Below are 24,188 nucleotides of genomic sequence, written 5' to 3'. Positions count from 1 at the left end.
GTGCTAATCTTTCATTCTGGGCCTCATATTCCAACTACTAAAAATATCTTTGTTTGTTTTGCTAAGCAGATATCACTTTCCTGCTTAGTTGAAACAGTAATTGTTGTTAAGGACCATGATTTCCATACCCATTGTATAAAGTAATGAAATCTCTTAGGTTGGAGTCCTGATCATATTGGTTCAAAATTAAGCACAGTGCTTTTTTTCTGGGGGGACACGGGGGTACACATGCCCCTAAGCATTTTGTGAATCTTTGTACTTTTACTGTTCATTTACTGTACAGTGGTACCTCTGGATGCAAATGGGATCCATTCCGGAACCCCATTCGCATTATGAGCAGAATGCAACCCGCGTCTGTGCGTGTGCGGGTCACGAATCGCTGTGTCTGTGCATGCATGTGACATCATTCTGAGCGTCTGCGCATGCTCGAGCGGCGAAACCCGGAAGTAACCTGTTCGGAAACTTCCGGGTCGCCGCAGGACGCAACCTGAAAAGATTTAACCTGAAGCGTCTTTAACCCAAGGTATGACTGTATTTATTCTCCCTGATTTAAAATCTATAAAATGGTGATTTTCTTGAGTCAAAATGAAAGTATCCCTAAACATTTCTTTAGGAAAAAAAGCACTGATTAAGCCCTATTGAATTCATTGAGGCATTCTCCCAGTTCAGTCAGTTTAGGATTGCAACCCTACTGGTTTAAGAAAATCAGGGCTGTGTTTTCAAAAGCCATTGTTCCATTTCAGCTAAAGTTATTGATGACCAAACTGAGTTGGTAATGGCTAAAATCCCATGCAGTTGTTACAATTACGTACAGTGAATGTGCTTAGGGCCCTCACCCATAACCTCTATGTGCTCAGCTGAACATTCCCATATACTGTATATTTTGCTCTACAAGACTCACTTTTTCCCTCCTAAAAAGTAAGGGGAAATGTGTGTGCGTCTTATAGAGCTATCCCAGAAGCCAGAACAGCAAGAGGGATCACTGCTTTCGCTGCGCAGCGATCCCTCTTGCAGTTCTGGCTTCTGGGATTCAGAATATTTTTTTTCTTGTTTTCCTTCTCCAAAAACTAGGTGCGTCTTATGGTCTGGTGCGTCTTATAGAGCGAAAAATACAGTACCTGTATTCCTGCTTGCAAGATAATAACCCAATGTTCGTACAGTTGTACATGTGTAAAATCCACTGAGACATTCAGCTGAACACACAGGTGGAATCTACACACATATAAAAAACATTCTGAAAATGCCTTTTTTAAAAAAGCGTTTAAAAAAATATATTGACTTTTCCATAAGGCTCATCGCCATCTTAGTGTCACATTGTATATTGCACTTAAAACACACTTAAAATGTTTTCTTTGCAGATGTATAGCTGAGTCCACAGAGATCTCCCCCCGCCATTTCTCTTGCACTTCCACTGTGCATTAGGAATGGGGAACCTGTGGTCCTCCACATGTTGTTGGCCTCCAACTCTGATCAGCCCCAACCAGCATGGTCAATAGTCAGGGATGATGGGAACTGGAGTACACCAGCATCTTTTGGACTTCAGCATCTGCATAGCTCCTGGGTTCAGTCTGGTCCAGGTTCATGAATGTCCTCTTACTCAGCTTTATTCTTCCATAACTGTACTGAGAAAAGCAACTGCATTTTTTCTATAAGTGTGAGCACATCAGTCTCACACAGCAGAGTCCTTCCCACCGCATGTTATGTGATCCTTTTAATGGAAGATTACAAGGACAAAAGCTGGGATCTCCTGCATGATCTCCTGTGTCCTACCAACAAGCAATGTTCCACCCCCACCTACATTAAATAGGTCTATGTAGCGTGTCTTAGCAATGTTTATGTTCTTGCATGTTTTTTTAAAAATCAAATCAGCAAATCCTTACCCTCTTTCCATTTATCATCTTTAAGTTTGTACCTTAACATATCACAACTCCAATATTTCCATCCACAAATTCATTTTTGCATACTCTTTCTAGCTTTGTCACTAATACCCCTTATTTTCAATCCAACATCATTTTAACATTCATAAATTTTACACTGTTTCTGTAAATAGTCTTTAAATTTCTTCCAGTCCTCTTCCACCAGCTCTTCTCCCAGGTCTCGGATTCTGCCAGTCATTTCCGCCAATTCCATATAGTCCATTACTTTCATCTGCCATTCTTCCAGGGTGGGTAGATCTTGTGTCTTCCAATACTTTGTGATGAGTATTCTTGCTGCTGCTGTAGCGTATGTTCTTGCATGTTTTGATGTGTTGCTTCTGAAATTACCAAGAGACATTTCCTACTTTGTTTTTTGTCATATTGTTTTCCTAATTTAAATTGCAGATCTGGGACTTCAACGGACATTGTCACCATAAGCTCAATGCTGGAAGAGACCGAGCAGTTGAAATCTCTCAGATCATGGTGCTAAGCTGGACTATATTAGTTCTGGGCTGGGACAGGTACTGTGTAAATATCAAGTTGCAATGTTGGAGAATGTGCAAATTGGAAAAGTGTACTTTTTTTGCTTCCATTTCTGGAGATAACATCAACTAATGCTTATCTCTCCAGGCTGTCACACCAATTCAAGGGCTGTTTGATAACTGAATCCAAGAACAGATTTAGCAGTGTCTGTGTGTCATCTGAGAAAGGATGTGATATTCAAAGGTGCAGCGTAGCAGGAAAGAATCTCATCTGTCTTGATCAGGGACACCATTTTAGATTTCCTTGAGGGGGAGTGGGGAAGTGAGTCTTTCCAAAAGGTTCTGTGGGAAATGTCCTTGGATGTAGTCAAGACTAAATTGCACAATGGCTCCCCTTTATCACATACACAGCCCAACAGGACAATGACAATAATCCACCAACAGCATACAAATCAATATGGCTAACTTGATCCAAAACACCCACCCACCTCACTCACACACGAAAACAAAGATCACCACAGCCAATCACAAACAAACAATCACATCCTAGGCCAACCCCAACCTCTCTCACCACCAAAGGAACACAAGTGAATAACACAAGCACGCTGACACCAAACTACATACATTAAGCATAATAGAAACACCGCTACCCTACCCCCATCCATCTCCCCTCCCTCCACCCTCCTTTCTTTTCTTTTTTTCTTTTCTTTTTTCTTCTCCCCCTAATGCCTCAACAAATGAAATGGATTTGTAAAAATGTTACACGGGGGAAAAAAATATGAGGCATTATACTTACACTGTAAAACAAGAAAACCCTTAATAAAATATATTTAAAAAAACAACAACAACAAAACAATGTATTTTAGAAAGTTGTTTTTTTTACCTGTCACTAAAGCAACCTTTCCATCCTGGTGCCCTCTATATCTTTTGGATTCCAACTCCAATCAGTCCCAATTGGCATAGCCAGGATGATGGGAGTTGTAGTCTGAAATCTGAAGGCCACCAGGTTGGGGCAGCTGAATTATAGCAAAGTGTATAACCTAACCTCCCTTTTTAATTTAAACACGGGGATATGGTCCTCCTGCTAATGCATGCCTAGGGTGATATTTCGTGAGCAAGAAAGACCACAACACAGTGATAAAGCATTTGGTTTGCATGGAGAAGGTCTTGGCATGCTGTCCTTGGGATCCTGGCAAATACTATTTCCAGTTAAGGGTCACGGGAAACACTATTTCCCAAGACCCCCATGTCCCTCTAACCATTCCACAGGCCCAACAACCTGGTTTGCATGCAGAAGGTCTCAGGTTCAGTCCTTGGCATCCTTTATAAGGATCCTTGCAAATACTGTTTCCAGTTAAGGGTCATGGGAAACACTATTTCCCAAGACCCCCTGTCCCTCTACCCATTCCACAGGACCAACAACCCTAGATCCCCAGTGCTGGCTATTAAAAAAAAAGTGATGCAAGGGCAAACAAATTTCACATCTACTGTAGCCATTGTGGTAGACAATCCTTTTGTCTCTACCACACAGAAGGGTTGTTAACCTGTTTTTCTCTTCTAAAAGTGACCCAACACGGAGAAGCTTAATTCCCTTCAGGTAGCCCAGTTCTCCGAAGGCCTGATGAGTGCATGAACTGGTGTTCTGTGTTGGGTGGGGTGGCAACCAATTTCATGACACTCAAACGTGTCCTAGTTGAGCCCTTGTGGGATTACTCTCACGTGTAATATTCTAGCACTGCTTTATTTGGTGAGTTCTTTACTTTAAAAAAGGTGGGGTTTTTTGTTTTTTTGCTGGAGGTAGAGAAAGCCATTAAAATTGTTTAAAGATCCTGGCAGGGAAGGGATGAGCTATATATTTCCTCCACCAAGATGTTCTGCAAAAAATAATGGCAGGACTTAATTAGAAACCCTTCTGTCCATAAATTTGAAAACTTAGACAACACTCAAAGGCTGCTTCCTCTATAGAGGCAGGGGCTCATTGCTGTTGTTCACAATAAAATTATGTGGATGGTCTGGAAATTAGGGTGAGATTAATTGCTTTTTGTGCATATTTCTTTTCCTTTGAAATTATTTTTCTACAGGTCCAGAATCTTCCTCCCTTCCCCCCGTCTCTCTCTCCCCCACCTACAAATTCTCACTTGCTATAGTGGAAAATAGCTTAGATGAAGACTGTCAGAGAATTCCAACATAAGCAGAAGCAGGAATGGAAATTGCTAATATTTTTTTTATCCATTCCATGTCCAAAATGGAAATCAGTACAGCAGATATTAGTATTTGCTGTTGCTGTCTTTAGTTCCAGAACAATATGTAATTGATTGCCTCTCTCCCATTTGCGTTCTGCTTCCTTTACAAGGAAATTAATGAGGTGGAATAAGATGATGGTGATAGAACTTACATAATAAATTATGTACATTATGTAATTTCACCACAGTGGGCAGAGAGATAAACAACATAGTGCTTGGCAGAAGTTGAACTGCAGTAGAACAGAAACAGTGCTGCATGCAATTAACACAGTGTTGAACAGGAAATGATTCCTTCTTACATCCCTAGCTTTGGGCCCAGAGACCAAAATTCTCCTTTTCCATCACCTCTTTCCCACTGCAGCATATTTTGTCCCCCACTAAAAAGCCAGTTCTGATGGCCAGGCACCCTTCAGCAAGTTTTGAGCTGTAGCTATGAACGAATCTGTCAATTTTGATTTCTCTCATTTTCTCATTTTTCCAGTCTTAGGTTCATTCCTCCATGTTTCTTCATCAGTTCACAATTTTTTTAAATTGAATAAGTCCTCATGAAAATCTGTCAGCATCTGAGAACTCAGATATACATACATTTTTGCCTAATAAAACACATTTTTTGTATGTTATTTTCATTAATATATGCCTTTCTATACATATTTCCCCCCATTGTGCACATTTTTCTGGACATTGCTTCTCTGGAAGTGCAAATTTCTCAGGATGGCTGCATTTCAGTTCATTTCTTGTTTGGGAAAGTTTGAATATGCAAACTGAAACAAATTCCCCTCCCCTCCCTAATGGGATATTGTGGAGAAGAAGCTTTAGAAGGTAGAGCTTGGAAACCAGAGTCTCTCTATTCCTCTGTCCCCCACACATACACACACATTAACAAAATATTGTGGAAGAGGTTCTTTGTAGCCAAGTCAGTGCTATTTACAGAACCAACATTATGAGACAACAGAGCCTTCATTTATTTTACAAAGTCTGTGTAGCTGCTAGTTACCCAAAGAGAAAGGTTATCACTGAGGTCTATACCTTACCTTAGTCACATGATAATTGATTGTGTTTATCGTTTGATAAAGTGGATGCATGGAATGCCTCTCATCAGTTATTATGGGTTATTGGGCTGGCCAGTTACCGAACAGACGCCACACTGATAGGTGATGACTATCAAGTGTGTTCTATCACCTGTGCATAAATTGAAGATCATCCTTCCATTGCTTTTCTCCGCCGAAGGGTACTGCATTCATCTGATAAAGCAGCTCTCTTCATAGCAATTAGCCACTTACTCCATACCATCAAATGATTACACGATGGTTGCACTTGTTGAACATGACATTGGGAATCGGCTCAAAACAGGGACAAAGTAAAACACTGTTCAAAGATTTAAATGTACTTTGAAACTGTGTAAGTGGTGGGCCGACCCTATCATTGGGAAAAGTGTGGCAGCCACCTCAGGCGGCAGAAGCCAGGGGCAGGGGAGCAGCAACAACAAAGGCAGTGCTGTGTGTGCCACATGGTCTGCCCGGCACATCCTCAGCCAATCTCTTGCCCTCAGGTGTGGTGAGGACATGACAACATTAAAGAAATATTTTTCTGGTCAGCATCTGTTATGTGTATTGGGGGAGGCACCATCTTGTCACCTTAGGCAGCAAAATGTCTTGGGCTGGCCCTGGTAGCTGGTATCTTGTAGCTATGAAATTTCATTAGGCAAAATTCTGCTTCATCCAATATAGGAAGTGGACTGAGAAGGCGGCTAGTGCAGCAAATAGGATTGTCAGAGAATTCTGGCAGAAAGAGAAGCAGAAATTGCCCCATTACTCACCCATTTCCAGAGCAAAAATCAGTTCAGCGAATGGGATTCACGTTCGTTGTTGCTGTTGCTTTCATTCTCCAAATGGTTTGTAATTGACCCTAATTTGTGTGGGGGCAAATGCTTTCAGCCTGTAATTGGTGTGTAAACCCCCCCCCCAAAATGCATTATGCTTCTTTGCATTTACATGCGAAAAGAAAGTTAAATCCTTGTGATTTACAAAATTAATTACGTAAGTGGTATAATACTGTCAAAGTGGAGATTGAGGTGAATAATGTTTTGGGCAGAAGGCGAACTGCAACAGAGGTGAAACAGTGTTGCATGTGATGAATACAGGGTGGAATGGAAAACGATGCCTTCTTATACCCCTTGCAGTAAGTTCAGTGACTGGAAATTTATTTTGTTCTGTCACAGGAGTGGGCTGGCCAGTAATCACATAGTTCAAAGATGTAGTTAACTGTTAGCAAAAATTCAGTCTCCACAGTCTTGGTTGAGGGTCAGGCCTAATGAGCAGAGCAGCTCATTTCCCAGTGACTTTCCTCCATGAAAATCAGTTGCCAAGACTGAAAGTCTCCACTCCTCACATCCATTTAAGTCCCCTCGTCTCCAGGCTTTCCCCCAAACAATTGGAGACAGTGCTTGCGTTCAGCCGACCTCTCCTTCACCCTTTTCATGCCCCTTCTGGTTCTGAGAGACAAAGAGGGAGGGGAGCTTGTGGCAGCAGGAAGGGGAGACACCTGTGAGTCTTCGCCAGATGACTCATCTCTGCCTCTTGGCCTTCTTCCACCCACTCTCCTGCTTCAGCTTCTATCACTGATTTTTGACTTCTGTCTGCCACAGACTCTCCCTGCTCTTTTGTTACCTCCTCAGCTGCTGACATGTCCTCTTCCCAGTCCTTTCCCTCTTCTCCCTGAAACCATTCATCATTGTCCCACCACCACTTCCTGGGTTCTAAGCCTTCTTCCATTGGTGGTTCTCCAGCTGGTTCCTCCCACCATCCCTCTGCATCCAACCAGTTCATGACACTAACTCTCCCTGCACTCCCAGAGGGCCCACTCATTTAAACAGATCCAGTGCTTTTTTCTGGGGGGACACAGGGGTACGCATACCCCTAAACATTTTGTGAATCTAACAGGAGAAGAAACTAATTTTTTAAATTTTTTTTAGTTTCTTCTCTAGCACGGTGAATCGTCAGTTCTGTTGAATAGCATGGTGAATTGCCAGTTCCATTGCTACCCCTAATGGCGGTCTCATTTCCTGTCCCTGTATTTCCTGAGTCTCAGACAAAAGCGAGCGTTTAATGTGTGAAGTAGGAGTTGGACTCTAGCATGGTGATTGGTCAGTTTCGTTGTTACCGCCTCCGATGGCAGCTTCATTTCCTTTCCTGGTGATTTTCTTGAGTCAAAATGAGAGTACCCTAAACATTTTTTTAAGAAAAAAGAAGAAGCACTGAACAGATCTCTCATGGGTGGGTTTGCAATTGAAGAGTTGAGCAGTGTATCTCAAGGCTATGGAGTCAATCTGGGGGCTTCTAGTTGCTGACCACAAGTATAGAGGAACAGAGGCGCAAAGACTCCAAATAGCAAAAGTAAGAAGGAAGGATAATGAGGATGCAAAGAACACATCCTGGTAAGGGCTAAAAATAAAGACACTACATAATCTAAATCATCAGTTCATGAATGTTAAACCTGAAGGAAGTGCACAAACAAGTGGGAAGCGGTCTTTTTATAGGGGAGAGACTGGTGGGTGATGTGCAGAGTTACTGCTGCCATTGCTCATTAGTCTCTATCTGATTCTAGACATGACACATTTGTGTGCACTTTCTGTTTTCCTGAATGTCCCATCCAACGTCTTTTGCCTAATTGGAAGATGCACAAGTTGTCCGTCCATCATGAACTTGAACATCTTTTAAGGGATGAGAGGGGAGAATGAAGCGGGCAAATGAGCTGCGAAACGCAGTGGGACAGGAAGTGTGAGGCACTTACGGTTATGCTATTAAAAATTCATAATAAGTAAACAAGGTGCCTAGAGGTTTGCAGTCTTAAAAATCTCCTGTAGCATAGCGTGAGTGCGTGATGATATCAAAATCTGGGTTTTCTCCCCTCGAGCCTGTTCTGTCTGATACTGCTCAGCTGTGGACCCTGGCTTCTCCTCATTTCTTCTGAGCAAATTCTATTGGCAGGGGAAATAAAAAATCAATGTAAATATGCTTAAAGAGAATGGAAAATAGGGGCAGCGCTGCTTGCTCTACAAAGCCTGCTTTAGTCAGGATAAGTGTTGTGGTTTTATAAACTATAGATTAGGCAGGATTAAGGGGATTCAACCTCTGCTTGCTGGTCTCTACTCTCTCAGCAGAGTGACAAAAAAAAATTCCTTATTTCAAGGTACTGTTCTTTTTCTGCAAGCCCTTAGTTCCAGGGGGAAAATACATCCTAAATATGACTCTGAGGTAACCAAGGCAGGAGAGTGTGAACACCTCATCCATATTCTATTGCATTCAGACACAACAAATTAACTCTCTGCTGTATCTTAGAGACAAATCAGCCCCCCCCCCCCGCCCAAGTCCTATGTCACTCTCTCCTCTTGGGCTAGGCTGGGGATTGAGAACTTCAACTTCAGTTGAGACAGGGAAATCTTCAACAGGCACCCAGAAAGACAACAGGGATGTAGGATATGCAAAAGGTGGAAATTTCAACAAGTGTTAGAGACTTGGCTTTTAGTTTGCTCTCTAAGATGGCTTTCAGCTTATAAAATGGCTCCAGCCTGGCTCTCCAAAGTGGACCTCTGGTCTCCACTCCTTCACAAGGAGGGACCGCTGCACTAAAATCCTGATTCTGACACCATACAGGATACTTTCTAATTAGGCGGTATCTGCAGAATACCCTCACCTGCAGAGGGTATCCTCTTAGAGGGACGCGGGTGGCCCTGTGGTCTAAACCACTGAGCCTCTTGGACTTGCTGATTGGAAGGTTGGTGGTTCGAATCCCTGCGACGGAGTGCAGCGTCGGAGCATAATGCCTGTGCTGCCCAGAGTGGGCGTGCTCCCGAGGGGGGAGGGACACAGAGAGTGCCCTCCCATGTGTCACAGTTCAGGGCAGGAGAGGGGCGGGGAAGCTGCTGCTCACTTTCCTCCTGTTCTCCGCAGCCGGGTCAGACATTACCCAGCAACGGAGCTGCTGCGGCTGGGTGTGCCTCGCCATGGCTGAGGAGGGCTGAGGAAGAGCTGCTGCCACCGGGTGCGAGGTGTGCGGCCCACTCGCCTTCCATTTTGTCACCCCCCTCAGTCATGACACCTGGGGAGCACTGCACCCACCGCACTCCCTTCCTACACCTCTGATGGAGTGAGCTCCCGTTGCTCTGTCCCAGCTCCTGCCAACCCAGCAGTTTGAAAGCACACCAGTGCAAGTAGATAAAAAGGTACTGCTGTGGTGGGAAGGTAAATGGCATTTCCATGTGCTCTGGTTTCCACCATGGTGTCCCGTTGCTTCAGAAGTGGTTTAGTCATGCTGGCCACATGACCCGGAAGCTGTACACCGGCTCCCTCGGCCGCTAAAGCGAGATGAGCACCGCAACCCCAGAGTCGGTCACGACTAGACCTAATGGTAGGGGTCCCTTTACCTTTTAAGAACCAAAAAACTGTGGCAATTGGGTCTCCTGTGGAGAGTTGTGGAATCACTTGGGGTGGGGCGGGCAAATAGATTCAAAACCTTTCAGATTTTGCACTTTCGCAGAACATTTTCCAGTTCTCGCTAGGTATATTGGATTTGCCCCCCAGAGTATTGTGCCAGTCAGGCTTCTATGAGGTCTGTCTCCCTTTTTCTCCCTGAAGGAATAATTCATAAGGGATTGCCTCAGGGCAGAGGTGTTCTCTGTTTGCGCAGACTTGAAAAGCAGAACCACCTCAGACTGGCTACATGCAGTTTAGAAGCAGAGCGCCCCGTAACATTGATCTAAAAATATATTCCCTAACCCTCTTTTGACTTTGAAGTCAAGCACATTTAAATAGGTATTTTTGGAAATAAAAAAAGACACAGGAATACGCAAGACTGCTGGTGATGGGCGAATGGACCACTGAATGTGTGGGAAGGGGGAATTGCTCCCACTGTCTCTGCATTCTGGTGTGAATTAAATAGTCTTGCTAGGTCCCAAGTTTTGGGGTTCGATTTGAAGGCGTCAGGGTGGCAAGTTTAAATCTCAGCACCCGTCAGTCTCAAATTACTCATTTTTGACACCTGGATATAGGGTTTTTTGCAACAGGATGATTTTTTTAAACACTACTTATCCTCAAATAGAAAACATTGCCATGAGAGGCTCCCTCCACCTCTTCAGTATTTTCACAAGTTTTCCATCTTTCCAGGAATGGAAAGTTGGGAAGAAATACTTCCAAATGAAGAAAGGCTTTACAATGAAATGTTTGAGTTGGAGGTCCAGATCCAGATTGGGAACCTGGTGTGTATGGAGTCTGGGGAAACTTTTTGCCCTGTGCTGCAGTTAGCAACCATGGGGGCTTTGATCAGACTTGAGACTACAGTGGGAGACAAATTTTTATTTTATTTACTTGTTCCATAAAATGCTTATACCACTTTATTGTAACTCCCCCCCTCAAAGCAGTTCTAATCTCTACACCAACATCCTAATCCCCACAAACATAAGCTGTGTGGTACAGTGGTTGAAGTATGGTCAAACCTCGGTTGTTGAATGTTGTTGTCAGTTGTTCTGAAACGTTTGACAACACAAAACTGAAAGCAGAAGACTCAATACAATAGGGAAACTCAAAACGGAAGCTGCATAGCATGTTCGCCTTCCGAAAATCGTTTGATCGCCAAAACTTTCGAAAACGGAGCCGTTCGAGAACCGAGGTTTGACTCTATTGGACTAGCACTTGGGACACCAGTGTTCAAATTCCCAGTCAGCCATGAAGCTCACAGGGTTTGCGCAACTTGGAGAAAAAGGAAGTCCTTTCTCACTGAGCTCCATGGAGGAAAAGGTGGGAGATAAATGCAGTAGATAAATAAAAATAAATATATTAGAATACATTCACACTAAAATGCAGAAGACTTTTCATGAGACTATTTTTTTAAAAAGCAAATTGATGTGGAAATATGGAGAATTTAATTTTAGATTGGAAAAATGAGAAATGGAGAGAAACCAAATTTGACAGATTCACCCATCCCTATTATTGTCCTCTGTGTCGTGTTCATGGTTGTTAAAAAACCGCAAACCTGTGTACTTCTTGGGTTTCTTAAGAACTCCACACTTCTTCTTCTTTCTTTTTTATTCTGCCCATCCCCTCCAATGCAGATTTTAATTAGGAAAAAAAAGGTGGGGGAGAAATCAACACTGCGGCTCGTCATAACACTGCCGTGAGAAGACTGGCGCAATAATTATCCCCCTTGTCTATTAGTACGGTCGGAAACAATGCGCATTGCACTGGAGACAGCTTTGCCATTATGTTTTGGCAGCGAGGAAGTATGATTGAACTATAATAGGCGAAGGATGAGAAAATCCCAGAATGACACTTACAATGCAGTTTCTATAACAATGCCTGATACAGAAAGGGGGAGAAATAGAAACAAATGATTAAAATATTCCATTTCATGTTGCGAAGATATGTATCAATGTGCTATATTTTCTTTGCTTGAGGGTTAGTCACCCCCTCCCTTTTTTTTTATTACTGGCTCTCTTTCCAAAGTTTGGGGGATTTCACACAAATTGCTTTATTTGAATAAGGAGAGATGAGAATGGAGGATGAGATAGGCACAGAGACCAGGAGGTTGGAGGGGGATGGATATCCTAAATTAGATGTGCTCTGCTGTGTCGTGATGACACCGCAGAGAAAAACAGACGCTGGTATTTGGAGTGGGCTTTGACATCTTGACTCAGACACTCTAGATGTCAAGTTTCCTTTGAAAAAGTCAACAGCACGACCCACTGTTTATCATCTCATTTACCTCCTCTGAGGGCAGGGTTCTTGGGCCTCCCCATTTGTCCAGGCAACAACCTTGTGAAGTTTGTTTGGCTAAGAAATGGCTCCAGGTCACCTTATTAGCTCTATGACCAAGTGAAGGCTTGGACCCTGGACTCACTGGTCCTAATCCAGCAGTCTAAACACTATGGTGCACTAAATTCATACTCAGTGTGTCTGAGTAGCCTGCCTATGGCACTCTGGGAGATATGTGGGTCTGCAGGATGGCTCTGTAGCCCAGCAGGTGAATCTTCTCCAGCTTGAGAGCCAAATTCCCTTGTGGGACCAGAGACAAGAGTGGGCAGACCAATGGATGCAAATTTTACCCTTTGTGCCGTAGGCTGGTTTCTACACACTCACATCCATTCTTAGAATTCAAGGATGCATTCCAGCCAAGCATAAGATCTCAAGGAGGGTGCAAAGCAGGGCCAGAAAGGAGCATAGCTTGGGAAGAGAGTTGTGTGTGGCATGAGGAGAGCCCCTGGTGACTGCATCTGGCATGAAGTTCTCTATCTCTGCTCTATAGGAGAGGCAGGTGGGTGCTATGAGGAATGCATTGTCAAAGCAGGCTTGGCCCATGTATGAGGCAAAGTGGCCTCGGTCCTGTATACCTGAAGGAGCTTCTCCACCCCATCATCCAGCCTGGACACTGAGGTCCAGCGCCGAGGGCCTTCTGGTGGTTCCCTCGCTGCGAGAAGTGAGGTTGCAGGGAACCAAGCAGAGGGCCTTCTTGGTAGTGGCGCCTGCCCTATGGAACGCCCTCCCAGCAGATGTCAAGGCAATAAGCAACTATTTTACTTTTAAAAGACAACTGAAAGTGGCCTTGTTTAGGGAAGTTTTAAATGTCTGATGCCATATTGTTTTTAATATTCGGTTGGAAGCCACCCAGAGTGGTTGGGGAAACCCAGCCAGATGGGCGGGGTATAAATAATAAATTCTTATTAGTAGTATTATAAGGTGAGGCACCTGCCCCGAGTGCTGGAAGCCCAAGAGGCAATGCCCATGCAGGCAGTGGCACCAGTTTCTGGTGAGGACTCACAGAGCGTACGAGATTTCAGTGAAATCTTGTGCTTTGCAGGCACTGCCACACAACATAAGTGAGAGAGGCATGGTGTCACCAGTGGTATGGCAATGAGGGGGGGGGGGAGCAGCAGTGGGAGGGATGTAGTATGTTCTAGTGGTAAAATGGAACACACCTCCTCTGTGTCAAGGACTCAAAGAGTGGCATGCTATGGGGATGTCCCTTCCACCAGCATATCGCCCAACTTTTGGAGATCCCAAACTGGGACGCACATCTTCTCGGATGCACTCCTGGGTGAGTCACATGACCTGCACCTTGCTCTTGCCCTCCCAAAAGTGCTTTTTGTGTGTGTGTGTGGGGGGGGGGGGCTAAGAGCACAGCACAAGTGTGTGTGAAATTCTGGCACCCAAAATAGCTGCCGTGGTCACATGTGAAAAAATGTCCCATTTCCCCCCGGGGCATTTGGCAGGTATGCGCCAGAGTGTGCATGTAGATTATTGCCTGTCTGTTAATAACTCAGAAACAAGAGTAGGGGATGAATGTTCAGGGCTGGGGACTTTTCATAATGCACTGAGACTCCCCCATGGCTAGTAGAGGCAGAATACATTATGCGTGATACGTAGATTTGCTCAGTTAAAATTGTTTTCACAAGCGACAGAATTTGACTCTACTGGGCATGGCATTTGCTTCACTGTGGTTCCCCACCCCCGGCCATGCAACTGTGTGCAGATTTGACAACAGGCATGCGAGAAGGTGCAATGCAGTAAAGGAGGCACTTGAGCAGTGATGGGGAACTACCAAGTTTTTTGCTTTATAAGACTCACTTTTTCCCTCCTAAAAAGTAAGGGGAAATGTGTGTGCGTCTTATGGAGTGAATGCAGGCTGCACAGCTATCCCAGAAGCCAGAACAGCAAGAGGGATTGCTGCTTTCGCTGCACAGAGATCCCTCTTGCTGTTCTGGCTTCTGAGATTCAGAATATTTTTTTTCTTGTTTCCCTCCTCCAAAAACTAGGTGCGTCTTGTGGTCTGGTGTGTCTTGTAGAGCAAAAAATATGGTATACCTCTCCAGCAACCATCATCCCTGACCATTGATCATGGGCCTAATGGGATTTGGATTCCAATAGCTATTGCAAACCCAAAGGTTCCCCATCCCTGCTCTAGGTGACAGCTTCCTGCCCCTACAATTTAGTTATGATTCTTGGGTGCTAAAGCAAAAGTGTGTTCCCTTTACAGGCTCCTTTGCCATGCAAATTGCAAAGCTCATCCCAGCCCTGGGGAATAAATTAGTCTGCAGTTCTGGATATCTGTTAACTATGTGGACCTGTATTTGCACAGGCTGTGCCTCCGTCTCACTTCTGCTGATCAGTGGAAAACCCTGTTCAGATTCAGGCTTGGTTTCTTTGACACTACCCATTTCCAAAACTTTCTCTATATACGCTTGAGGACTAGCACTGTTACCTTTGGAATAAATAAAACATTTCCACTCCTCTGGAATCCGTCTTCTGCTGCAGGCACCTGAACCTGAGGGATAAACACAGAGCCTCGGCTTGGAAAATGAATTGTGACTTTGGAGTTCGCTCAGGCTGCTTTGTTTGCTCTTGTCTTTCTCGTTAGGACAATTACTGTCTTCCGCCTGAGCAGCTTGACTCAGTTTCTGGTTCAGCCTTCGGAATGGAAAGGAGGAGCTCGGCACCAGGACGACATCTTATGTGCGGCGTTTCTGCCCCCGCAGACTCTAGTTACAGGTAGTGGAACGTTTATTGCCCAATAGATCATCCTGAGATTAGCAGTTGGGTCCCCCGTCATCTGTACGCATGGCTAGAGATGATCCTGTCCAGCCTGGCTTAGCTACTCAGCTCTTGGCAGAGCTGAATTACTTACAAGACACAGACAAATGACATCTTTTAAGAAGCAGACACAGAAAGTGTGTCATCAAGTGTGTCATGATGGGACTGATCCTCCACCTCCTCCTCCTCCTCCTGCATGGCTTTGGGTGGGGAAAGCTCCTACCAAGTCAGTGGAATGAGATTCATAGAAGATGCCCAGGTGGGTCTGGATGTGGCCAGAGAAGATCAAGAGAGAGGCGTGGGACCCCTTTGTGCTCAGGCTGAAAAGCTTTCCTAACTTGGAATGAGCTTAGGTCAGGGGTTCCCAACCTGTGGCCCATGGGCCAGAAGTGGCCCATGGAGGCTGTTTAACCAGCCCACGAGCCACCCTTGAACCGAGCTGCCCACAGTCGAGTCCCTGTGCACTGCGCTAAACCGGCACGGTGCGGGGACTCTCTTCTGCAGCTCCAGAAATTGCTTTTGTGCATGCCCAGACACCGAAAATCACGTCCACACGTGTCTGCGGTGCCAGAAATCGCTTCTGTGCATGCCCATGTGCAGGCACGTTTTTCGGCGTCTGAGCATGTGCAGAAGCGATTTCCGGCACCACAGACATGGATCTCCATGGGAGTGATCCAGCCCATGCCCGGTAAGCCTTGCCAACCCCTGGTTTAGGTCTTGTCACATGACTTATTGACATTCAATAAGTTTGGGTCAGGTCTAGTTGAACATTCTTATAGCCTGTAGTCAATGGTAGTGGAGAGCAATCAAACTCTCCACCATTGGTTGGTTGATAAGGGAAAATGGGGCACTGCCCCACCAACCTCAGTGTGCATTCAGTGCTGCCCCACCCTACTTGCCAGGCTTACAACCAGATGAGGGGGCAACCTTGGATGCAGCATCCTAGTTTCCACCTTGTAGAACTCTGCAACGGGGAGGAGGAAGGAAAAACTCAAATTAGCAGGCCCCACCTGTCATTGGCTCTGAATCCAGCTACTGTTGGACTCCTGGACTTCTGCCCTACCAATCGCAGTGAGCACCACTGCTCTCTGCTTGACGACCCACAGTTTTGGGACACACGGTTTAGTGTTACTACAATGTGCCTAGCCTCCCCCCTCAGGCCCATAGGTTCTCTCTTTCCCCTCTCTTGTGGCATGGCTGTGAGAAGGAGTTTGGAAGCTCACTGGGTTTGAACTCGACAACCCATCTGAGCCCAACGAACAGTGGTTAATCTTGACTATGGTTAGTGGAAACAAGCCAACTTCAAAGGTCACCTCCACCTAACATGCAAAATCAATATATGATCTGAATTGTTGAAGCAACTAAGGGGGCAAGGCAGTAGGAGGGGTTGGATGCAATATTTGCTTGAAATCAATAGTTTTTAAATATAAAAGCTATGCTAATATGATTGTTTGGTTCTGCCTGCACCTTCAAATAAGAGCCAAGCAAGTCACAATTTAAAGCTCCTAATCACTCACTGGGCAGAATCAGGCTACAAATGGTCCTGATGCTCTCAGTGATGGAGACCCCATTGGTTAAACTTTATCCTTTCTTGTCAACCTGCTGGCAGGATCAGGATGTATCCCAAGTATTTGATGATATGTCTTGAAATTGAAAGCTGAGACAATGTCTCTCCTGGGACTATGGGCCACGACCTCTTGCTTAAATGCTGAGTCAGCTGACCTGTTATATATTATAGATTCTCTTTGCAAATGAAGCTGATGTTTGATCCAAAGTCAGTTGCTGTTCAGTACCTTTCAAACAGCTAAGCACAAAGAGCAGTATCCAGCAAAGCAGATCTACTAATGCAATGACTTTGACCATACCACATAACCTCCGTTCCCTGCATGCCTCTGTTCTAAATCTGTTCTGGTGGTTCCATTGTGCAAGCTGGAATTTTTGTGAATCTACTTCATTAGATACTGCCCAAAGCTTGGAATCTGAGACAATTGAACGTTTAAGGGAAATGGCATTGAAATGTTCACCTGATAAGGAAAGTTGAATGCTGGAAACAGAAATCAGATGGGACAATAAGATTGGGTGATACAAGGTATAGGCTGTATGACTTAATTTAGCATCTGTACAATAGAATTTTATTTTATTTTCTTTGAAATCAGACCTTGCTGTTGTTCTAACAGCTCTGGCTTGTATTCCCCAGAGGCCTGTGAAGCCACAAAAAGACATTGCACTTTCACAGCACATCCCCCACTTTTAAAAAAAGAACTCACGTTACAAAATTTCATATTTGATTATAGCCCACCTTGAAAGTGCATCGACTTTTCATTGTCTATTTCAGGGAGTTCTGATGGTGACATTGTTGTATGGAATAACAGCACAGAAAGCGCCTGCTCTAAGCTGCCCTTGAATTCCAGGAGATCACTGAAATCCAGCTCAGGTCAGCGTGAAACCATCATATAACCCAAATTTAATGAGAGCCAAAAAAAAGCAAGAAAAAATAAGCTGTGGGGTCTCTGTGGAGATGGAGAGCACTAGGACCTAGGAGGAGTGTGATGATTCTGTCTTCCTTAATTTAGGGAAGGGAAGTGACATTGACAAACAAAACTGCAGGAGGAACCTTTATTTGGAGTTTGGTTTATGCAAGGAGCACCCAAGAACATTAGACCAGAGGGTCATCAACCTTTTTGGGCCACTGGGCGTATTGGGTGTATTAGTGCCAGTCACAAAATGGCTGCCATGGGCTGTGGCATAGCACAAAAGTGTTGCTAATGAAACAGCAGAAAAAGAGACAGGGTCGCAAAAATGATGCCAAACCCAGCACCAGCAGTCTCATCAATGGGAGAAGGCACCTTATCAGCCGAGCTTCATTCACAGAGAGAACCTTTTTGCATCTCTCCTCTGTCCAGAATAGATGGGGAACGAGGGTGCCCCATCCTGGCATCCAATGACATGTGGAGATCCAGTGACAAGTGGAGCAAGTTGAGTGTAGGCGAGAGTCTGATCTAATGCACTGAACAAGAAAATCCGCAAGCCTCTTGAGCATTGTTTGTTTTTGTGGAGATACTTATTGAGACATTTTTCAGGCACTGTAACAGGTACTGGTGGGTACACTGCCACCCGCATGGTCCACATTTTCAATTCCTCCACAAAGCAGGAAACTGCCCACCATGGCCCTAGCTCTGAATGTACTGAAGATGCCTGAGGCATCTTTCTAGACCAGTGTTTCCCAACCTTGGGTCTCCAGCTGTTTTTGGACTACAACTCCCATCATCCCTAGCTAGCAAGACCAGTGGTCAGGGATGATGGGAACTGTAGTCCAAAAACAGCTGGAGACCCAAGGTTGGGAAACACTGTTCTAGACCACCCAGTGGAATCTGATTCCACAGAGGTGGACCAAGACAGGTTAGACTGGAGCCATGCCTCTCCACAAACCTAGATAGTCACCCCAAGGGACATTCGCTTTATCCCGAGGGTGTGGGAGAAGCAGTGTGGAGAAGACAGATCCTAAGATTCCCTGGGATAACAAGCTGCACATGGAGCTGATAATCTGCACTATTAGTCCAAGAATAATTTGACAAGTATCTGCCCCTGGTGCCAGGAGTGGTGGCAAAATGCTCCTTATCATATGGGCGGATGTTACAGACAATCAGTTCCCCATGTGGTTGAAAAGCTGCTGCGAACAAGTTATCCACTTGGTAAATGATCGTTTGTTTTCACCCTCCTAGCACCCTAAGTCTCTCATTCTGTGGGATCAACCAGGCTAGAAAAACTTTGATCTATGAAATCACTAATAATGAATTCCAGCTCTGGGATTGTTTATGCCTTCGCTGCGTCAGAGTGACAAAGCCTCGGCAGCGAGGTTGCTCTTTTTTGGGATGGGGCTCGCTAATTCCCCATCGCTCTCAAGGCTATTGCTTCTGTTTATTGTCCCGGATCTACGTCAGCATTTCTTTATATCATTACCTCCAGCAGGGAACATTCCCTTAATTTTCGTCTTCTTTTGGTGAGGGGTGATAAATAATTGCAGGCCACCCTCCCGGAACAGAGCCTTGCAGAGCTTGCCTGCCCCCCTCCTTTGAGGCTGTTCATAACCTGAAAAATTTCATTTGGTTGAAAGTCTTCACACTCTAATGGTTATCATACATTAAGCGCTGTGCTAGCAGGCAATGCGTAATTGTTCCCTCCTCTACAAACCACAGCTTCCATTATGGGAGAAATACTGGCGGATAAAGTGGGGTGGGGGGCAGAAAGGGGCTCTGTAGCAGGTAGAGAAATTAACGTTACAGAGGGCTTTGACAAATCGTTTTTAAATGTTTCTTATTTAGGTTTCTTGACACTTCTCCCAAGACAAATTTTAAAAGGAAATATATATATATTTAATCTTCTGAAATCTTGTTGCCTAGGTTGCCTATAAAACACTAGGCAGAATGATATGATAGGGCACTTTTGATCTATTGCTTCTATGTCAGCCACAGGAAAGGAGGTTTCACCCTTCCTCCCTTTTAAACACCCAAATGGGAGAATGCCTAATTTTCGCTGTATAAATAATCCCTAGATCTATCTAGATGTGCCAGGAACAAACTCTAATGGATACGAATGCAATTACTTTGTTGAAGGAAGATTTCCCGAACGCTCGAGAACCTAAAAGGCAGCTTGGAGATTGTAATGAGCTAACAGGACAGGTGGTGCTGTGGGTTAAAGCCTCAGCGCCTAGGGCTTGCCGATCGAAAGGTCGGCGGTTCGAATCCCTGCGGCGGGGTGCGCTCCCGCTGCTCGGTCCCAGCGCCTGCCAACCTAGCAGTTCGAAAGCACCTCTGGGTGCAAGTAGATAAATAGGGACCGCTTACCAGCGGGAAGGTAAACGGCGTTTCCGTGTGCTGTGCTGGCTCGCCAGATGCAGCTTTGTCATGCTGGCCACGTGACCCGGAAGTGTCTCCGGACAGCGCTGGCCCCTGGCCTCTTAAGTGAGATGGGCGCACAACCCCAGAGTCTGTCAAGACTGGCCCGTACGGGCAGGGGTACCTTTACCTTTACCTTAACAGGACCATCCGTCAGCCCAATTCAGTGGATATGGCTATCATCAGGCCGTTGTATTCTAGACCAGCATCATTACAATAAAAACAACAACAAAAAATATCTTTCCAGTAGCACCTTAAAGACCAACTAAGTTAGTTCTTGGTATGAGCTTTCGTGTGCATGCACGCTTCTTCAGATACACTGAAACAGAAATTACCAGACCCGTCTATATAGTGAGAAGGTGGGGAGGGGTATTACTCAGAAGGGTGGTGGGAAAGCTCATACCAAGAACTAACTTAGTTGGTCTTTAAGGTGCTACTGGAAAGAATTTTTTTTGTTTTGACTATGGCAGACCAACACGGCTACCTATCTGTAACTGAATCATTACAATAACATGTTTTGGAGTCCTATGAGAACTCCATTGGTGCTGGCCCAAAATCTGACCCCTATTATAAAATAGGGGTCAAACTAGTCCCTTTGTCAAGGTTTGCTGCTCAGCTAAGTGCTCCACATCTGCATCTTTGATGAGTGAGCTTCATCTTAAAAGAGTGAGCTCCTTTGCTGTAGAAACAAATGGGTAGGCCTTTCCTCACCTGGCTAGTAGGTAGAAGAACCTACCAACCTAGTAGTTTGAAAGCATGTCAGTGCAAGCAGATAAATAGGTACCACTATGGCAGGAAGGTAGACAGCATTTCTATACGCTCTGGTTTCCATCACAGTGTCCCGTTGTGCCAGAAGCAGTTTAGTCATGCTGGCCACATGACCCGGAAAGCTGCCTGTGGACAAACACTGGCTCCCTCTGCCTGAAGCAAGATGAGCGCCATATTGGTGTTTCACAACTTTAACCTGTTGCAGGATCTTAGCCAGACCCAGTTGAATATAGCAGAGCATGCACAGACTTCCAGAAGCAATCAGTTGCAGGCAGGCAGGATGAGGCAGGAACAAGACGCTGCTACTAGTAACTTGGTTACTTAGAGGTGTTTATTATTTACAGCAGGCTTACAAGTTACTACATACAAGATACAGACATGGATCTTAAACTCTCTCTCTTAACAAACTCCAAACAACTCTCAGAACACAACACAACACTGACCAGCCAACTATCCAGCCAAGAAAGGTCATTAACCATCATGCCTATGTGGAGACCTCGGTCAATAGCAGAGTTTTATCCAAGGTCCCATATCTCTAGGCACAATAACTCCCCCTGCTCAGTCTTCTTGGCCTTTGGCCAACTCTTAATTGCCTCTGTGGGAAGTTGCACATAGGCAAAATCCCAACATGCCACACCCCATAGTCACCTTTGACTGGGCTTAACCATCCAGGGATCCTTTACCTTTTACCTAGAAGAACAATAGACAGAGTTGTTTGTGAGAGCTAGAAGCTAAATGTTGGGAGATGGAGAAAGAAGCATATCTTGCTCTGTGCTGGTCTTTGGGGCTCCCTTGGAAACCTAAAAGGGGGGGGGGGCAAAATCTATGGGAGTGTTAATGTTGTGAGCGCCTGTGTCCCATGCTCAGGTGGTATATTTGTGTAAATAAAACCATATATCCTAAAGATACCATAGTCTCCATCGACCTTGATTCCAAGGAAGCTGTACCCTGCGAAGTGCAGTCGTCCCTAGAATCTCTCGCTGCTTGGGAATATGAGAGAGCATATCAATATTATAGCCATTTCCTAAAATCTGGTTGTATGCCTGCACAATTTTGTAGTCATATATGAGGGAGCCTGTGGCATTTGCCTCCTAGGTGGGTCATAAGGAAAGGGTTAAATGAGTGTGATGTGATTGGCCAGTGGGAATGCAAGGGAGGAGTAAAAGTTAGAGAGGGAGGTTTTGAAAGTTAGTTGAGTTTTGGGAATTGAAGAAGGAAGAGGGAGGAACAGGCCGTGGGTTGGTCGAGTTGTATTGTGAGAGAGGAATTGTCAGGTGGAGTCAGATAGATAGTTGGGGATAATCAGTGTGAAGTTGTTAGGAACTAAGATTAAGAAACTGTGAAGAAAAACTAACTGAAACCATAAGCTTGTTCCTGCATTTAAAAATAAACTTAATTATTTGTTTATGTTAACAACTGTCTGGACTCTGCGTGTCCCCATGAAAAATGGGGTGGCAGCAGCAGAAAAAGCAATCACAGTGGTGGCACAGGGTCAATTTGTAGTCATATATGAGGGAGCCTTTCTACCAAACTTCCCCAAATTTAAAAAGCAGCGAGAGGCTGTGGAAGTTTCCTATGTTGTCTAACAAAAGGCAGGCCTTATTTCCAAAACTTATCTTCTGATGTGCTATGCAGCGGCAGCAATTTTATATTTTTGAACCCATAGGCCATAACAAAACTGAACAAGCATATAAACCGAGGATGGCGTGTAGGAATGAAATCATTTCAGAACTGAGCAAACATATCAAAATGCAAATGATTAAAATCAACAAATCTCCTTGTAAAAAAGATGTTGCCTTCTATGCCAAAGAGGTATTTTAAAAACTTTCAGCAGTAAAGGTGAAAGAGGCTGCTTGCTCAGAAACCCACCTCTCCCCAATTGCAATGTGAGTGACAGTTCTCTCTAAAAAATAATAAATCTATTTGCAAGGAAGTGGGAATGCGAACTTCTTTAGGTATAATATAACATAGGGGTAATTAGGCAAGGGGGAGAATTTCGGTTCAGTTTGCATATTAATGAGTGTTTAAAATTTAACAGTCAGTCCTTCTTCCCAGGGAACTGGTTGGATGCTTCTTGAATTTCAGAGTGTAGCTTTCTAAGTATGTGTAAGAACGTTTTCTCCTCCTGCCTACCCATGACCTCACCATTTTCCACCTTCTTCTGCTTTGTCCTTGGGTCTGTTTCAGATAAGAGGAGCCCTGCTGGATCAGGCCAAAGCTCCATCTAAGCCCAGCATGCTGTTCTCATAGTGGGAAACCCAATAGCAGGATCTGAGCATGACAGCAACTCTCCTCACCTGCGATTCCTAGCAACTGGGATTTGGAGGAACAGTGCCTCCAAAAGGATTAGCTGCTCTTTGTAAAGCATCCCATGCAACAGGGATAATAATAATAATAATTTATTATTTATACCCCGCCCATCTGGCCAGGCCTCCCAAGCCACTCTGGGCGGCTCCCAACAGAAGCAAAAACGCAATGAAACATCAAACATTAAAAACTTCCCTAAACAGGGCTGCCTTCAGATCTCTTCTAAAAGTCAGATAGTTGTTCATTTCCTTGACATCTGATGGGAGGGCATTTCACAGGCCAGTGCCACTGCCAAGAAGGCCCTCTGCCTGCTTCCCTGTAACATCACTTCTTACTGTGAGGGAACCACCAGAAGGCCCTTGGAGCTGGACCCCAGTGTCCAGGCTGAACGATGGGGCTGGAGATGCTCCTTCAGGTATACTGGGCCGAAGTTGTTTAGGGCTTTAAAAGTCAGCACCAACACTTTGAATTGTGCTCGGAAACGTACTGGGAGCCAATGTAGGTCTTTCGGGACTGGTGTTATATGGTCTTGGCTCGGCAGCCACTCCCAGTCACCAGTCTAGCTGATTTGCCAGTGTGATGTCCGTGACAGACTGTCCAAGTGTCCCTATTTTCCAGGGACCTTTCTGTATTTACAGAAGCCATCCTGGTTTCTGATTTGGTCCTGGAATGTCCCGCTTTTCCTTAGGACGTCCCTATTTTCACCAGAGAAATATTGGAGTGTATGGAGTTATGCAACCCCCGAGCCAAGGAGATAAGTAACTATACAACCTTCAGAAGATATCTGAAGGCCGCCCTGCATAGGGAAGTCTTTTAATGTATTCTTATGTTTTCATATATGTTGGAAGTTGCCCAGAGAGGCTGGGGCGACCTAAGCAGATGGACAGGGTGGAAATAATAAAATTATTATTATGGAATAGAACGTCCCTGTTTTCAGTGGAGAAATGTTGGAGGAATTGCCCTCGGTGGACCTGCAGAGTCTTTCCTTGGTGTGGAAAGA

General features: G+C 44.8%; 1 protein-coding gene across 1 annotated transcript in view; it reads left to right on the top strand.

Annotated features, from left to right (window-relative positions):
* WDR49 (WD repeat domain 49) overlaps positions 1-24,188 on the top strand; it is a 101,247-nt gene that overhangs the window by 50,952 nt on the left and 26,107 nt on the right. The window contains exons 10-12 of the mRNA XM_083739273.1: positions 2,322-2,437; positions 15,046-15,176; positions 17,554-17,652. Of these exons, the coding sequence (XP_083595399.1) occupies positions 2,322-2,437; positions 15,046-15,176; positions 17,554-17,652 (346 nt within the window). The remainder of the gene's footprint in view (positions 1-2,321; positions 2,438-15,045; positions 15,177-17,553; positions 17,653-24,188) is intronic.

The sequence above is a fragment of the Podarcis gaigeae genome (genome assembly GCF_964106915.1).
Source record: "Podarcis gaigeae genome assembly, chromosome: 5".
NCBI lineage: Eukaryota > Metazoa > Chordata > Lepidosauria > Squamata > Lacertidae > Podarcis > Podarcis gaigeae.
The sequence above is the reverse complement of the archived record's forward strand: the minus strand, read 5'-3'. Positions and strand labels throughout refer to the sequence as shown.